The 14,825-nt window shown below is 35.4% G+C and overlaps 1 protein-coding gene across 1 annotated transcript; it reads right to left on the minus strand.

The window, feature by feature from the left end:
• Positions 1-10,210: 10,210 nt before the first annotated feature.
• On the minus strand, positions 10,211-11,641 carry LOC131857134 (uncharacterized). The gene has a single exon (XM_059209260.1). The coding sequence runs from the start codon at positions 11,639-11,641 to the stop codon at positions 10,211-10,213; it is 1,431 nt and encodes a 476-aa protein (XP_059065243.1).
• Positions 11,642-14,825: the final 3,184 nt, after the last annotated feature.

Raw genomic sequence — 14,825 nt, forward strand, 5'->3', positions numbered from 1 at the left:
AAGATTATTTTGACTATAAATAATTGTAATTTTATATTTAATTGTACATTTTTTTTCATATTTATATTTTGAATACATTCTATTATTTTTTCATTTGTTCTTGTGTTTTTTTTAAAATATATTTTTACATAAATAAATAAACGATTTCTATGTTTTTATAAGTCAAATGAATTATAAAAGTTTATGAATGATATGAATAAGAAACAAAAATATTTGTTGTTTATATTTTTAAATAATATTAATTTAATATAACCATAATTTACTTTAAAAAATAAAAAGGCTCACACCACTATTCATTCATCTCCCTCAATCATTATAATTTGAATGTGACCTTCTCATGCTATCATCACTAAATTCATTTTAATATATCTATTTAACTGGTGGCACTTTCTATTTTTAGGGTCATTGATTTTTGAGAAGTGTACTATTGTAATCTAATTTATTTCTAATATTATAGATATTAATTTTAAATTAAATTATATCATCATATTTATCAATAATATTGTTCATATTTTTAAGGTTTGAAAACAATTATATATTTAACAACCATTCATATATTGATTTCATTTATTTACAAAACATATTTTTAATACTACTTGAAATAGGAAACACAGCTAGAGAACAAACATGTCTAACATATGTGACTACATTTAATATTAAAGCTAAGCGATTTCCACAATCCATATTGTATACTAGTTTATTTTTTTGGATTCGAATGATGGAAAAAAATACACACAATCGAATCTAGAAAAATAAACTAGTATACATTTAATATGTTAGCAATTATAATTATAATGGCTGAAAAGAGTAGATTGTAGTATATATTAACCAACACCTTTTCATTTAATTTCATATTCATTAACATATGATATTCTTAATGGTTAACAATAAACATATTATTTTTAAAATAATACTAAAAATTTGAAAAATAAAATAAAATAGATTAGTAGAACTATTTTATTTTGAAAACTGGAAAAAAAATATATTAATTTAATTATTTTATGTCTTAACTATTTAATTTTCTATTATTACATAATTTTAAAATATTAATATATAAATAAAAGTAGGAATTTATCTTATAAATGGAAATCAAAATACCTCTTAAACAAATGTTTCAAATAATAAGACTTATTTCTTATCTATACAATTGTTTGTGTCCATACATTATAAAATCAAATTCATAAAGAAAAATAGTTCTTATAATAAAAAAACAACTAAAATAAAGGTTTTAAAAGCATCTATCTTAAAAAATAAGAAATATACTAATTTGAATTTATTTCATATCTATGAAATTATTTTATTGCATTTTAAAACATTTTAATCTTTTTATTGGATACATTAAAAACTTAAGTTTTTATCTTATTTTATTTATTTATAATTTATAGAAATAACTATTTAAATAAAATAAAATATTCATCTATTAAACAAAATAAATATATTCTAAATATTTAATCTAATATATAATTTTGAATATATACTTAATGAGTCTAATTTTTTTTAAAGATTGAATAGAAAATTTAAAAAATACAATTATCATGGGTGCCTTTTGCTTTAAGTTCAATTTTCTATTATATTAATTACAACTTGTTTGTAAAATTGGCTTTATTCGTTTTCTTTATTTATTTTGAACCGATTGTAGATTTGGTAAAGTTAACATGTCTTCACTTCGAAGACACTGCTTTTCCTTCTGCAACGAACATTTGCTTTTATTTTTTATTATTCATTCTATTTGCGCACAGATTGAATTCCAATATTCTAAATTGACTGCGCATAAAATAAATACTATTAAAGTGCACAATTTTGTTTTTATTTTGTTAAAATATTTGTAATTTATTCTTATTCTTATTGTCTTCCTTAATCCTTCCCTTGGTTTAAGACATTTCGTCTTCCTTTAAATTTATTCAAACAGTATCAGTATAGATGCCCTACACTTCAGGCCACGTCTATCCGGAAGACATTGCAATGTATGGATATATTTGATGATAATTTATTTATTTATTTATATTTTTTTGACAATTTACGAAAAATTTAAATAATAAAATCAGTCTTAAAATATATAATTATCTGTAAAATATAAAATTTACTTATCATACATATGCTACCTTTTGTTTTAGGTTTTGGTGTGGTCCTTGAATAATTAAAGATGACCTATAATTAAGTTGTAGTGATGCTTGCATTTTGATTGTGACATTTTCTTCACTTTTTTTTTATATATCTTTGGATAGGTCATATTATGAAATTCAAAATTGTTTACTAAGAAAATTATTACATGTATCTAGGAATATTTTTTTTTGGCAAAAATCAAAATATTGTTGAAATTTTCCAAGTTCAAGTCGTCGTCCTCTACAACCTTGTTTTGATATTATGTTAAACCCACTCCTATAAGAATCTTTCAATTGAGAGGGCGAAGGAACATTATTATAAATTTCTTTGAATTTTGTATTGTAAGGATGTTTAGGAGGAATGAAAGGATTAGTAGATGAAGAAGGAATATCTTGTGGAGGAGGATTTTCCTTTCTTTCATCATGCATATCCTCTTTGGTAGATTGGGAAGGGAGATCCTTATCATCTAAGGCCTCATCTTTGCTTAATGTTATACGGGGAGAGAGATCACGAATAAATTGCATAAAATCTTCTTCTCTAGAAATGTTTTGATGTCTAAGATAGGCTCTAGGAGAATAAGGAGGATCTAGAGAGATAGAAAGACCAATATTTTGATTTTGTCCCCCTTGTACTAGAGTATGTATATGATAAGAAGATGGGGCCATGTTTCTCTTCAATGCTTGCTCTCAATTAGAGAGATCATTGATAGGAGAATTAGCTTGTTCTTCATTCTCATTAGAAACCATAGGAGAGGTACAAGTGTTAGGTTTTCCATTAACATCTCTAGGATTAAGATCTAGAAAATCTTTGAGGTGATTTACGTATGAAATGCATTTTCCCCAAAACATCACCATAACACAACATATATGATAGATGAAGGTTTTGATATCTAATTGATGAAATGGAAGCAATTTGGAAATCCTAAAAATGCAATATGTCCAAGTGCTGTGAATGAAAAGAAGTAACATGAAGAGAAAGAAGCCATTACCTGACACATGATTATAATAAATGTAAATAAAAATCAATGTAATCATATGTGAAATAGAAAACTAATTAAATTAATTAATTTCCATGATGAATATTTAAATTTAGATCCAAGTAAATTAATAAAAATAAATTAGGGTTTTATAAATAAAATATCTTAATTTATGCAAATTGATAAGACCCCAAAAATTGTTTTTTCCTTTTTTGGAAATTTAAATTTTGAAAAATGTGAAATGAAGTTTAAAAATGAGAATTTTTGAATCTTACAATTTAAAATTTAAAATAAATTAATTAAACAATGTAATTTTTTTATTAAAAATAGATGTTCAATTAATTAAGAGAAAAGAATAATTGTGAAAATGCAACCTCCTAGGAAATTTAAATTTAAAATTAGGGATTTGTGAAAATAGCCTCTTAATTCCAAAATTTAAATTCAAAAGTAGATCTAAGGTTGAAATTTGGGAATTAAAATGATTAATCCAAAATTGGGCAACCGAGAAGGTTAATTTAAATTTTAAAATTAGAGCTATTTCAATTAACCACTTAATTTAAATTTAAATTTGATCTAAGATTGGAATTTGGAATTTGACGTAGCTCTAAAATGATAAATTGAAAATTTAAACAACCCACAAGTTCATTTATTTTAAAATTTGAAAAATTAGTGTCTTTGAAATTAACTAATTAATTTTCAAATTTATATTTAAAATTTGACTTGTAGGTGAAATTTTGAATCTTTAAATTGAAAAACTTTCAAATCTAAAATAATTAATCTAAATTAAGCAATTCATATTCTCAATTTTGAATTTCAGAATTAGGGTTTTAGTGAAATTAACATCTAAATTTTAAAAATTTACAAGGAAATCAAACTTGTAAATGAAAAATTGAATTTTTAATTACATACACAGTCATATTTGAGAAGATAAATCATAATTAAAGGTGTCTAAAGTTGGGTTCACCAAAATGTAATGGTAAAAAATTAGGATTTTCACCATTAGAGGGAGCTAAAAACCTTTATTTTACCATTACATTCAAAAGAGGGAGGAATAAATAGATCCAATCCCAAATAAAAAATGATAAGGAGTAAATACTAATTGGATTCAAGGAGGGGAATGAATGAATTGACCCTCTTTTGTGGGTTGAAATGCTGAAATTCGGGAAAAAAAGTACTAGAAATGAAGGTAAAAATGCAGAAAGAATGAGCTAAACTTGTCAAATTTTTGCATGCACCTGGATATGAGAAGTATATGCAGATTCATATCTGATTACCAAAAAGGCTTTAAAAATGTTGAGACTGGTGTGCCCATTGTCCTAGTCCTCCTACTTTTTTGCATGCCGAAAAGGGTTGATACATCTTTGCAAATAATGCCTATTTTGAAGACTACAACTTTGTACCTGTTTATTGAACATAGAAAGAAGGGGAAGCCGGTTGGGAATAGGGGTTTTCCTAAGTGAAACCTCTTTTTAGGAATCAACAATTGATGAATGAAGAATGTAGCCTTGAAGGCCTCTAGATATGTTTGATGATGAATGCTTCAATTCTTGAACACTTGAATACTTGATGATTATAATTTTTCCCTTATTTCCTCTATATGGTATCATCTATCTATCTATCTATCTATCTATATATCTACCTATATATCTATCTCTATCCAAATGAGAGGGGAAAGCCTCCTTATATACTTGCCCATGAAAATATATGCTAATTTATCGACATGAGCCCACACAGGGAAAGATTTACCACTCAAATTTGATAATGTAACAAGGATTCAAAATGGAGCTCAAATAAGGAGGAAAAGAGTGGCATTATATTCCTAATGAGGACCAAAGAGCCATGCCCTAGTCCTACCCTATTTTAGGATCAAACTAAGGGAGCATGTGATGTACAAAGTGAAAATAAGGCTATTTTTCCATGATGCAAGCATAATTAGGTCTTAATTAAGCATTGGGAGATCAACACTAAGGTGAATGCCCAAAATGTGGACCAAATTGTAAGGGAGTATAATTTAGGATTCTACAAGAATAATAAAAAATTATGTTATGGAAAGGTTTAATTAAATTGAGTGATTTAGTCATCATGGGATGATTATATAAAATCATTAAAAGATTCAATTTACAATGGTTAAGTTCATCTTATGAGTTATCATCTCAAACTTTTAGAGCTCATCATTATAGCATGCTAGAAGAAAAATCTCCAGCACCTAGATATCCAACATAGGATATGGGCCAACTTCCACCTATTTTATTGATTATTCCATCCATTAAATAAAAATTTCTCTTGGTAGATTTGGGGAAGTATTTTTATTATTTCTAGTGTGATTTTTTGGTCATTTTCTCTTTGTGTTTTCTTTGGTATATTTTATGCTCATGGATAATTTCATATGATGGCCATCATAGAAATTTCTCACCATTAACATATTATTACTTCTCCTCATGTTGTTTCTAGTTAGGGTTGTTATCCTCTTAACCGTAGAGTATACTTAGAATTATGAGTATTCATGTTGTAGCTACTAACTCTTAAATAAGTCAAATTATCATTAGTATATTGTTATTAGTTGGTAAGGCTAGCATAGGGATATATCGTTATATTCAACTAGCCTAAGTGATATCCTAGGCATGAGTATCATATATATAAGAGCCAATGAGTCTTATTTCATCATCATATTATCAAATATGTTTTGATTGGAGATATTTTAAGGTGTCTCTATTTTTTTGAAAAAAATAGGGGTAAAAACTTTATTGAAATTTAGAAAAGCTGAGTACAAAACAACAAAGGGCCAAAGCCCCAGGAACTACAAGAGATTACAGAAAGAACAAGAATGAGAACTTCATTCCCCAACACCACTTTCATCTTCAACAAGAATCCTCTCCAAATCCTGACATAGCTCATAGGGCAACTGCTCCCACTCATCAATCCTCCGGTCATCAACATCTTCTGATGCCCATTTAGCCAGACAATCGGCTGCCCTATTCCATTCCCTTGGAATATGGGTAAACGACACCGAATCCATTACAGAGCTAACCTGTAATATCTGTTGTACTAACACAGATAGTTGCCAACTAAACTCAGACATCTTCCTCTGAAGGAGCATATTAACCAGAATTTGAGAGTCAGCTTCACAGATCACCTTCCGCCACCCTAGGGCATAAGCTCTCTTCAAAGCATATAGGATAGCCAAGCCTTCCATCCTATTAACAGTCTACACCCCCTCATTAACCGAGAAGATAAAGACCACAGATCCAGAAGAATCCCTACCAATCCCACCAATCCTAGCTGGGCCAGGATTACCCCTAGAAGAACCATCCGTGTTAATTTTCATAAAGCCAGCAGGAGGGGGGAGCCATTTCCCCATCCTTTGAACTCTATGTTTCACACGCCTACCTCTCCTAGCGCAAGCTGAGGCTGGAGATATCCCCTGTATACCAAACCTATTAACTATCTCCACATCGCCTTCCTCCATCAGCAAAATAATCTCACTCTTAGCTATCACAGTTTCCTGGACCATTCCCATAATTCTAGTCCAAACCTGTTGAATGCCCAATTGTTCACCCCGAAAGATTCTACGATTCCTTTCCAACCAAACTTGCCATAGCAAAAAGATAGGGCCAGCATACCAGACATCCTGCAAGAAGGGAGCCAAGGAAGGGGGCCTTCCCAGTCTCATCCAAAACTCAGCTAGGGAGGATGCATGAAAGCACTGACTCTTCCAGGCATCCCACCATAAGTGCCATAGTTGCAATGTGAATGGGCAGCAAAAGAATAAATGTGGAGAATCTTCCTTCCCCCCACCACATAGAACACACCTAGAAGGGCCAGCAAAACCCCTCTTCTGAATATTGTCCCAGGTCAAGCATCTATTCCAAGCCAAAGTCCAAGAAAAGCAATTACATTTTGGCCAAGAGAAATTATTCCAGACTCTCTTCCACCAATGGACTTCCCCACCAGCAAATTGTTGAGAGAGCAGCGCCTGATAACCAGAAGACACAGTGTATGTACCTTTAGGATTAGGGGACCAGGCCAACACATCACTATCCATCAGGGCGCTACAGCTACGACCCGAAAGGATGTTATGAAGCTCAGCACACTCAACTTCCCACCCAAGAATAGGCCACTCCCTTGAAGTCTTCCATCTTGCTTCCACTACCTGCCCTTGAAGGGAAAATGACTTGAAGTCACACACCCTAGTCCAACCAGCTTCGCAAAACCTCTGGGCCAATATACTTAGGTGAGGATATTGGGAAACTATGGGGGGGTAGCCATCCCAGGAGTCATGCCAGAACTGTGCCTCTATCCCACTCTTACAAATCCAGAAGAGACCACCCTTAATGAGCGCCGCCCCCTTCTTGAGAGTATTCCAAATCGTCGAGCCTTTCCCTACCAAGCTATATTGAGGGATATCACGCTGGGGGATCCCAAAAAAATACTTGTGAGACAAGATCCTAGCCCACACCCGATCCTATTCCACACACCATCGCCAATACAATTTAGCTGCCAGAGTAGTACTAGAAAGCAAAGATTGACGTAATCCAAGACCACCAAATCTTTTAGGACTACAAACAGTCTCCCACTTAATAAGGCTCCACTTAGTTGATGACAAATTAACAGCCCATAAAAACTGTCTGGCTAAGGAATCAAGGCTCTTAACAAAGCTCATCGGCCCCACCTGAATCAAACATCTGTAAAGGGGAAGAGCTTGTACCACAGATTGAAGTAACTGGACCCGACCAGCAAAGGACAACCAACGATGAGTCCAGTGGTTCACTTTGACATTGAACTTATCCAGAATGACCTGCCAGGAATCCCTAGACTGCCTGCCAGTAGAGATGGGGATCCCAAGGTATAGCAAAGGAAGACTTCCAATTTGGAACCTGAGAATATGAGCAATTCTTCGTTGAATTGAAGGCGGAGTGTTGAAGAAAAAAATTGAAGACTTGCCCTCATTAATTAACTGACCAAAAGCAGCAAGGTAGACATCTAGCGCTCTGCGCATGTTAGAAGCCTCCCTAATAGTAGCCAAACCCATCAAAGCTGTATCATCCACAAACTGTAGGTGAGATTGAACAGGAATACCCCCTCCCCACTGCCAGCCTTGAATAAAGCCTCCTTCAACATTCCTTTTAATCAACCGACCCAGACCTTCCACTAAAAGAAGAAACAAGTAAGGAGAAAGAGGGTCACCCTGCTGCAAACCCCGAGAGGCCCCAAAGAGGTTGGAGTGCTCCCCATTAATCAAAACTGAGAAGGAAGTCGACCCCACACAACTCATAACCCAACAAATCCATTCCTCCTCAAAACCAAAGGCACTCAAGACCTTCTGCAGGAAGGACCAACGAACTCTGTCATACGCCTTGGCCATATCCAGCTTGATGAACATAGCTTTGGCTTTAGAGCTGGCCATGGAATGGATAGTCTCAGTAGCCACCACCACCCCATCCAAAATCTGACGACCTTCCACAAAGCCACTTTGCTCTTCGGAGATTAGCACAGTAAGCCCCTTTTTCAACCTTTCAGCAATCAATTTAGATATAATTTTATAAGTTACGTTGCAAAGAGAAATAGGGCGAAATTGACTTAACCAGTCAGCCCCCTCCCCCTTGGGAATGAGTGCCAAGAAGGTAGAGTTCAGGGCCCGGAGCATTTGCTTATTCTTCTGGGATTCTTGAACAACTGCCAATAAATCAAACTTGATAATGTCCCAAAATTCCTGGAAGAACTCAATCGGGAAACCGTCTGGACCAGGAGCCTTACCTTTTTTCATCTGGAAAACTATTTTTTCTAACTCCTCCAAAGTTATGACACTCATAAGATATTGTTTCATTTCCAAAGAAACCAAAGAAGGAATAAAGGAAAGGACCTGGGCCTCTGCAACAGAGTCTCCCTGTGCTTCCTCTTTAAATAAAGAAGCAAAATACTGCATTGCTTCATCAGCGATACCCTGAGTAGAAGAAATAACCTCTCCCCTATCAGTCACCAGAGATGAAATAGCATTACCATGTTGTCTGGCTTTCACTGAATTGAAAAAGAAGGCAGTGTTCTTGTCTCCCTCCTTAAGCCACTCAATCCGAGCTTTCTGTTTCCAAAAGATTTCCTCTCTCAACTCCCATTCCTCCAAAGCTTTTAAAGCTCTGGCTTCTTCCCATAACAAGTATTCAGACACCCCCTCCTCCCTAATCAATCTGGTAATGCCATTCAACTCGACTTGAGCTTCCTGTTTTGCCTGGAAGATGTTTCCGAAGCATTGTCGATTCCACCGTTTGAGCTGATACTTAACATACTGGAGAAGCTTAGCAAAAACATACATTGCTGTACCAAAAGCCGGCCTGCCAACCTGCCACCATTCAGCAACGCAACCATAGAGGTCCGGGTCACGAAGCCACATAAGCTGGAACTTAAAAGGCGGCTTCTGAGGTAGACGAGCTGAAGAAGTGACAAGCTTAATTGGCCAATGATCCGAGCCTCTCCAATCCAAAATTTCAGAACTGGAAGACCACACTCCACCCACCCAAAAATAGGAAACCATGAAACGGTCTAAGCATTCAGCAATGCACCTGTCACCCTCCCTTCTATTATTCCAAGTGAAGCAGCCATTGCTAGGCTTGATATCCATGAGATTGAGTGCTGAGATATTATCTCGGAGCAAGAAAGAAGAAGGATCCAGTCTTGTATTACCTCCTCGTTTTTCCGTTAGATCAAGAATAGCATTAAAGTCCCCGGCAACAATCCATGGCAAGTAAGGAAATAAACTACGAACCAAAGAAATATTATTCCAGACCAGGAGCTTACCTTGGAAGTCAATAGGAGCATAGACATTAGAAAAGAGAACAGATTCCCCCGACTCAGTGCACAGAGCAACCAAGGATAAGGAGGACTTAAAGGAAATCCAGGACACAGGTTGGATCTTTCGTGGGTTCCAGAGACAAGCCACACCCCCCGAAGATCCCTGAGCTCCAACACACTGACATAGACCATTCCTCCACAGCTTAGATGCAATACTCATCATGCATTCCACAGAAACCTTAGTCTCCTAAAGGAAGAGAACATCAGGAGAATGACTCCTAACTAAATCCCAAACAGCCTTTTGTCTAGGGCCGTTGTTCAAGCCCCTTACATTCCATGAGATAACTATCATTTCGAAGGAGTCGAAAAGTGGGAATCCAAGTTCTTCACAGAGCCTGACTCCACCAATGTCTCCTCAATCATCTTAATCTTTTCTAAGTCCTTCTTTCGTCCCAATTTAACATTTTTCTCTGAGACCCCCTTCTTACCATCTTTTTGAAGAATGCCCAGATGAGGAGAAGATTTACCTCGCTTATCTGACTCTGGAGCTGCAGTCCGTGCAGGAATAGAAACATTCTCTACCCCTTGCCCCAATTCACCATTTGGCTCTAATATCATCTGACCCCCTGTTTGCCCATCCGTGACCATAGGCACGGTAGGCTCTTCATGGGAATCAACAGGAGGAATGGAAGAAATAGTCCCCATTCTAGAATCCCCTACCTGTTCATCCTCAATAATTAATCCAAGATTAACTTCTGGCTGACCCAATTCATCCAAGATCTCGAACCTGTTAAAGGTATCTTCTTCCTGTCGCTCCCTTAGAGTCCGCTTCTGGCCTCTGTTCCGATTACGAGCCTTAACCTGAACAAAGCCCTCAGCATCTTTGCCCTCCCCAACAACAGGCTTCTTCCCTTTGTCCGCACTAGGATTATCACGAGGAGGAGGCAAAATTTGCTGTTCCACTAACTTGGCCTTTGGGCATCTTCTCACAAGATGGCCATATTCATGACAAAGGCGGCATCGAAAAGGAAGGGTCTCATAATCCAGTTGTTGCACCCAGGAATGTGAGCCCGCACACATCTCTACCGCATCAGGTAGTGGTCTACTCAAATCAAGTTCCACACAAATTCGAGCAAAGGTCATAACTTTCTTACCCAAGGTTTGTGATGAAGGACCCACCGGCTTCCCGAGCATCGATGCAAGCATATGGAGAACATCCTCGAGACAGCATTCTATAGGGAATCTGGGTAACCGAACCCACACCGGAACCCGATTTGGAAGCTCCTCAGAAGGATTAAATCTTGCATGCCATGGTTTGACGAATAGCCCCACCTGGTTATAAAAATAGGGTCCACCCTCAAAAACCCGATTCCGATTAGCCATACAAAGAAAAGTTACCATGAAAAAATTATTTGCTAGCAACGTAACCTCCATTTCACCCTCTGGTTCCCACACTTTCTGAGCCCAGTTTTCCAGAAATTGGAGAGAAACTCTTAAACCCAGGAACTTGCAATACAACGAATGTTTAGAGTAATATTCGACATCTTCAGCAATCATTTCAAAGGGAATTACCAATTTGGGTCTATCTTTGCACCTTTCAAGACATCCGTTAATCTTCGTGATCCGAGATCCCACAGGCGAGCCTGGATCCGTAGCCCCTATATTCTGAGAGAAGAGGGCGTTTTCAAAAACCCTTGCTTCCTGACCTGGCAAATTCATAGCCACTGCTTCTTGAAATTTTGAACCAGGCACCGCCCTAGGCGTCTCCCCTTTGGCCATTAGCCCTCTCAGCCCTGGATACCCCACCGCAAAGGGATCTGTTCGGGCCCAACACAGCCCCGACCCGTCACAAGAGCGCTGCAACCAAATCGCTCAACCCTCGCACGCATGCACAGCCCAAACAGTCCCGTCCCAGCACAGATCGACGGCCAAAAAAGATGAAACAAAACCTACAACAGGAAAAAATGGCTCCCCCCCAACACACGCGATCGAACACCCCCCCTACGCAGATGCAGACACAGCAAGGAAGAGCTAGGGCACGATTGCCCTAGCTCGGCGACGGAATACAGACGCTCCCATCCTTTTAAATTTTCGTATTAAGGTGTCTCTATTACAGTGGCTTGTTATTTTCAATTTTTATAAGTCATTTGCAACATATTCGATATTATCTTCCTCATTTATGCAATTTTTTTCATTACAAGTGGTATCAAAGAATAATCTTTGTAATATGAAAGAAAGTCATTTTCTAAATTAAAAGGTCACTTTGGAAATACAATGTACCTTTCAAATTTTAGCAAATTTTTAAATTTTAGAAGGCATTTTAATCAAATATTGAAGCATATATAGTCCAAATTTTAGAGGGATGGGCTATATTTGAGTGGGTTATTGCAAGATTGGGGTTTGTACCTAAATATTTTATTATTCAACACATTTCTCCTAGACCTAAGTGAATAATTTTTTAAAGGGTTCATTAGGAAGTCGCCGAAGAGTCTATAATAAAAATTTAAGATAAATTAGAGTAGCAATAATTATTTATAAAAAAAAATATATTTCTAATCAATTTACTCTTGAGGTTGTAAATCTACTAACTTTCTGATTTTTTTTAAAGTGTTACTACGGTCCTAGTACGTTACAATGAACGATTTTGATCATTTATATTTTTACAACATAATTATTAGATTTATTACTTCAAGAGTAAATTGATTAGAAATTTGTCATGCTGTTAAAATATTCTTATAATAATGGGGGAACAATTAGGGATATTATTCCTATTAAGGAAATTACCAAGGTTAAGGAGGAAATCTCATCCATGAAGACGAACTTGAAGGGGGATATATACTGACTGAAGGAGATATACAAAGCGTAGGAGTAGATATATACAACAAATAGAGCATGCTAACTGCCTATATAAATAAATCAAGAAAGGATGTTGAAAGTAAACAAGTTGAATTTTCTAGGTTAGATAATATTGATAATGATTTTAATATTCATATGTAATCTAGGAAATAGCTCCCAAAAGTGGATATGCAGAAGTTTGATTCCAATGATCCACTAACATGGATAAATCAAATGGATATTTTTTTTATGTGAATCAAATACCAAGTGCATGAAAGATGATTATGGAATCCTTATATTTATGACCAAATTAATTCACTTGGTATTGATGGCTTTGTATTCAATAATAGAAAAAGGGTCCAACAATCTCATGTTCAATTTTTATAGAGCAATGTGACTAACAACTTCTTTATCTAAATAGATAAACTTGAAAAACTAAATTCAATAAATGTTTACATTCAATATTCTAACATCTACTAATGGGAGTGGATCCAATTATAGAGGAGAACATGTATCACTTATTAATGGGTGGTCTCAAGGATCACATTCAACATCAGGTATGCATGTTTATACCTAGCTCTACAAATGAGTCTCTCATCTTAGCATATAATGTGGAGGAGAAGTATTTAATTTCTAAAAGACAAGGGTTTAGTTGGATAAGAGAGAAAAAATTATGAACAACTTCTCTTCCTCATCCCACTACATTAAAGTCACAAAAAAATGAGAAGAAGAGAGAAAAAGGTTTACATTTTAACTGTGATAAAAAATACAGTAAAAAAAATAAATGTTAATTCTATATTGAAGGTCTAAATGAGAATAAAGAGGAAGAACCAATATTAGAAAGTGACAAGACATCAGATAAGGAATCACAAGGTTTTTAACCAATCATTTGTTTCAGTATACTTACAATTTTTTCTATGCCACAAACACTCAAAGTAGAACATGTGGGTTTCTTCAAGAAGGAGATAGTAGCAATGTTGATAGACTTATGTAGTACTCATAAATTTATCAACAAAATTTTGGCTACACATTTGAATTTTTATATATATCCAACTCTATATTTCAAGTCTTGATTGTTGCGAAGGTACCATGAGGATACCAATTAGTATTGTGACTCCTATCAAATTAGTTGTTTGTTTCAATTTTATAGGCTAATAAGTCATCCTCAATGTTAGGGAAGATCGACAATTGTTCATAGTTATTTCTAAGGTGTAACTAACCCACTCTCTTAAGATTGTATATGAAAGCCTAATCTTGTTAAAGTTTGGGAGATCTTTGAATATATGATAGACACTAGATTTTATTAGATTTTATTATTAACTATTGAAGTTGTTTTTGATAAAGATAAATGGGTTTTACATGGACTCAAAACCAAAAGTTTTACAGAAACTAGCCATCAACCAACCAAACAGAAACCAACAGCAAAATAGGGGAGCACCCCAGAACAGACACGAAAGAAAAAAGAGACACTCAATTAAGAGAGTGCACCAACTCGTTGTTCTTCTAGATGGTAATCTTGTTGATTTCCTCCAATTCCTCCATAATGAACCTTGAGGTGGCCTAACTTTTGCTCTTGTTTCTGGTCCTGGAGCTAGGGCCTATGGTTTTGTTCCCGCCAGCAGTAATGTCTTCACCTCCAATATCTTTCTTAAGTTGACCATGAATGGATCTGTAATCCACAACCATGACATTGATCTTTTCGAGCCCCTCCATATTATTATTCATGGCCTCATTTCTTATGTCGACCAGGTTCTTGAGGTTTTTCTTTATCTCCACCATAGAGTGTTCAACCTTTTCAATTCTTTGTTTATGGTTGGATTTCATAACCTCAACATCTTGGGAGAGCTTATGGGTCATGATCATGAGCTTCTCAGATTTTCTAGGCTCAGGCGTAGCTATGAAGATATCAATTATTTTCTTGATCCCCTCTTTGAGGGTATCAATCTCCTTCTCTACCCACTTCCAGTAGCTCTCCTAGCTTCTAGTCGCTTCCATCACCAAGTTCATCAGAGTACTATTCTTGTGTAACCCAGTGTCCACTTCTTTAGGTAGAGTCCCCTATTTTTCCTACAGGACATTAAGAGGAATGTCCAGTTTAATTCCATAGTCTAGGGTCTTAGGACCATAG

Source organism: Cryptomeria japonica, chromosome 1, assembly GCF_030272615.1.
Source record: "Cryptomeria japonica chromosome 1, Sugi_1.0, whole genome shotgun sequence".
Lineage (NCBI taxonomy): Eukaryota > Viridiplantae > Streptophyta > Pinopsida > Cupressales > Cupressaceae > Cryptomeria > Cryptomeria japonica.

Coding starts and splice junctions, on each gene's coding strand:
- LOC131857134 (XM_059209260.1), bottom strand. CDS start 11,641: ATGGCCAAAGGGGAGACGCCTAGGGCGGTGCCTGGTTCAAAATTTCAA.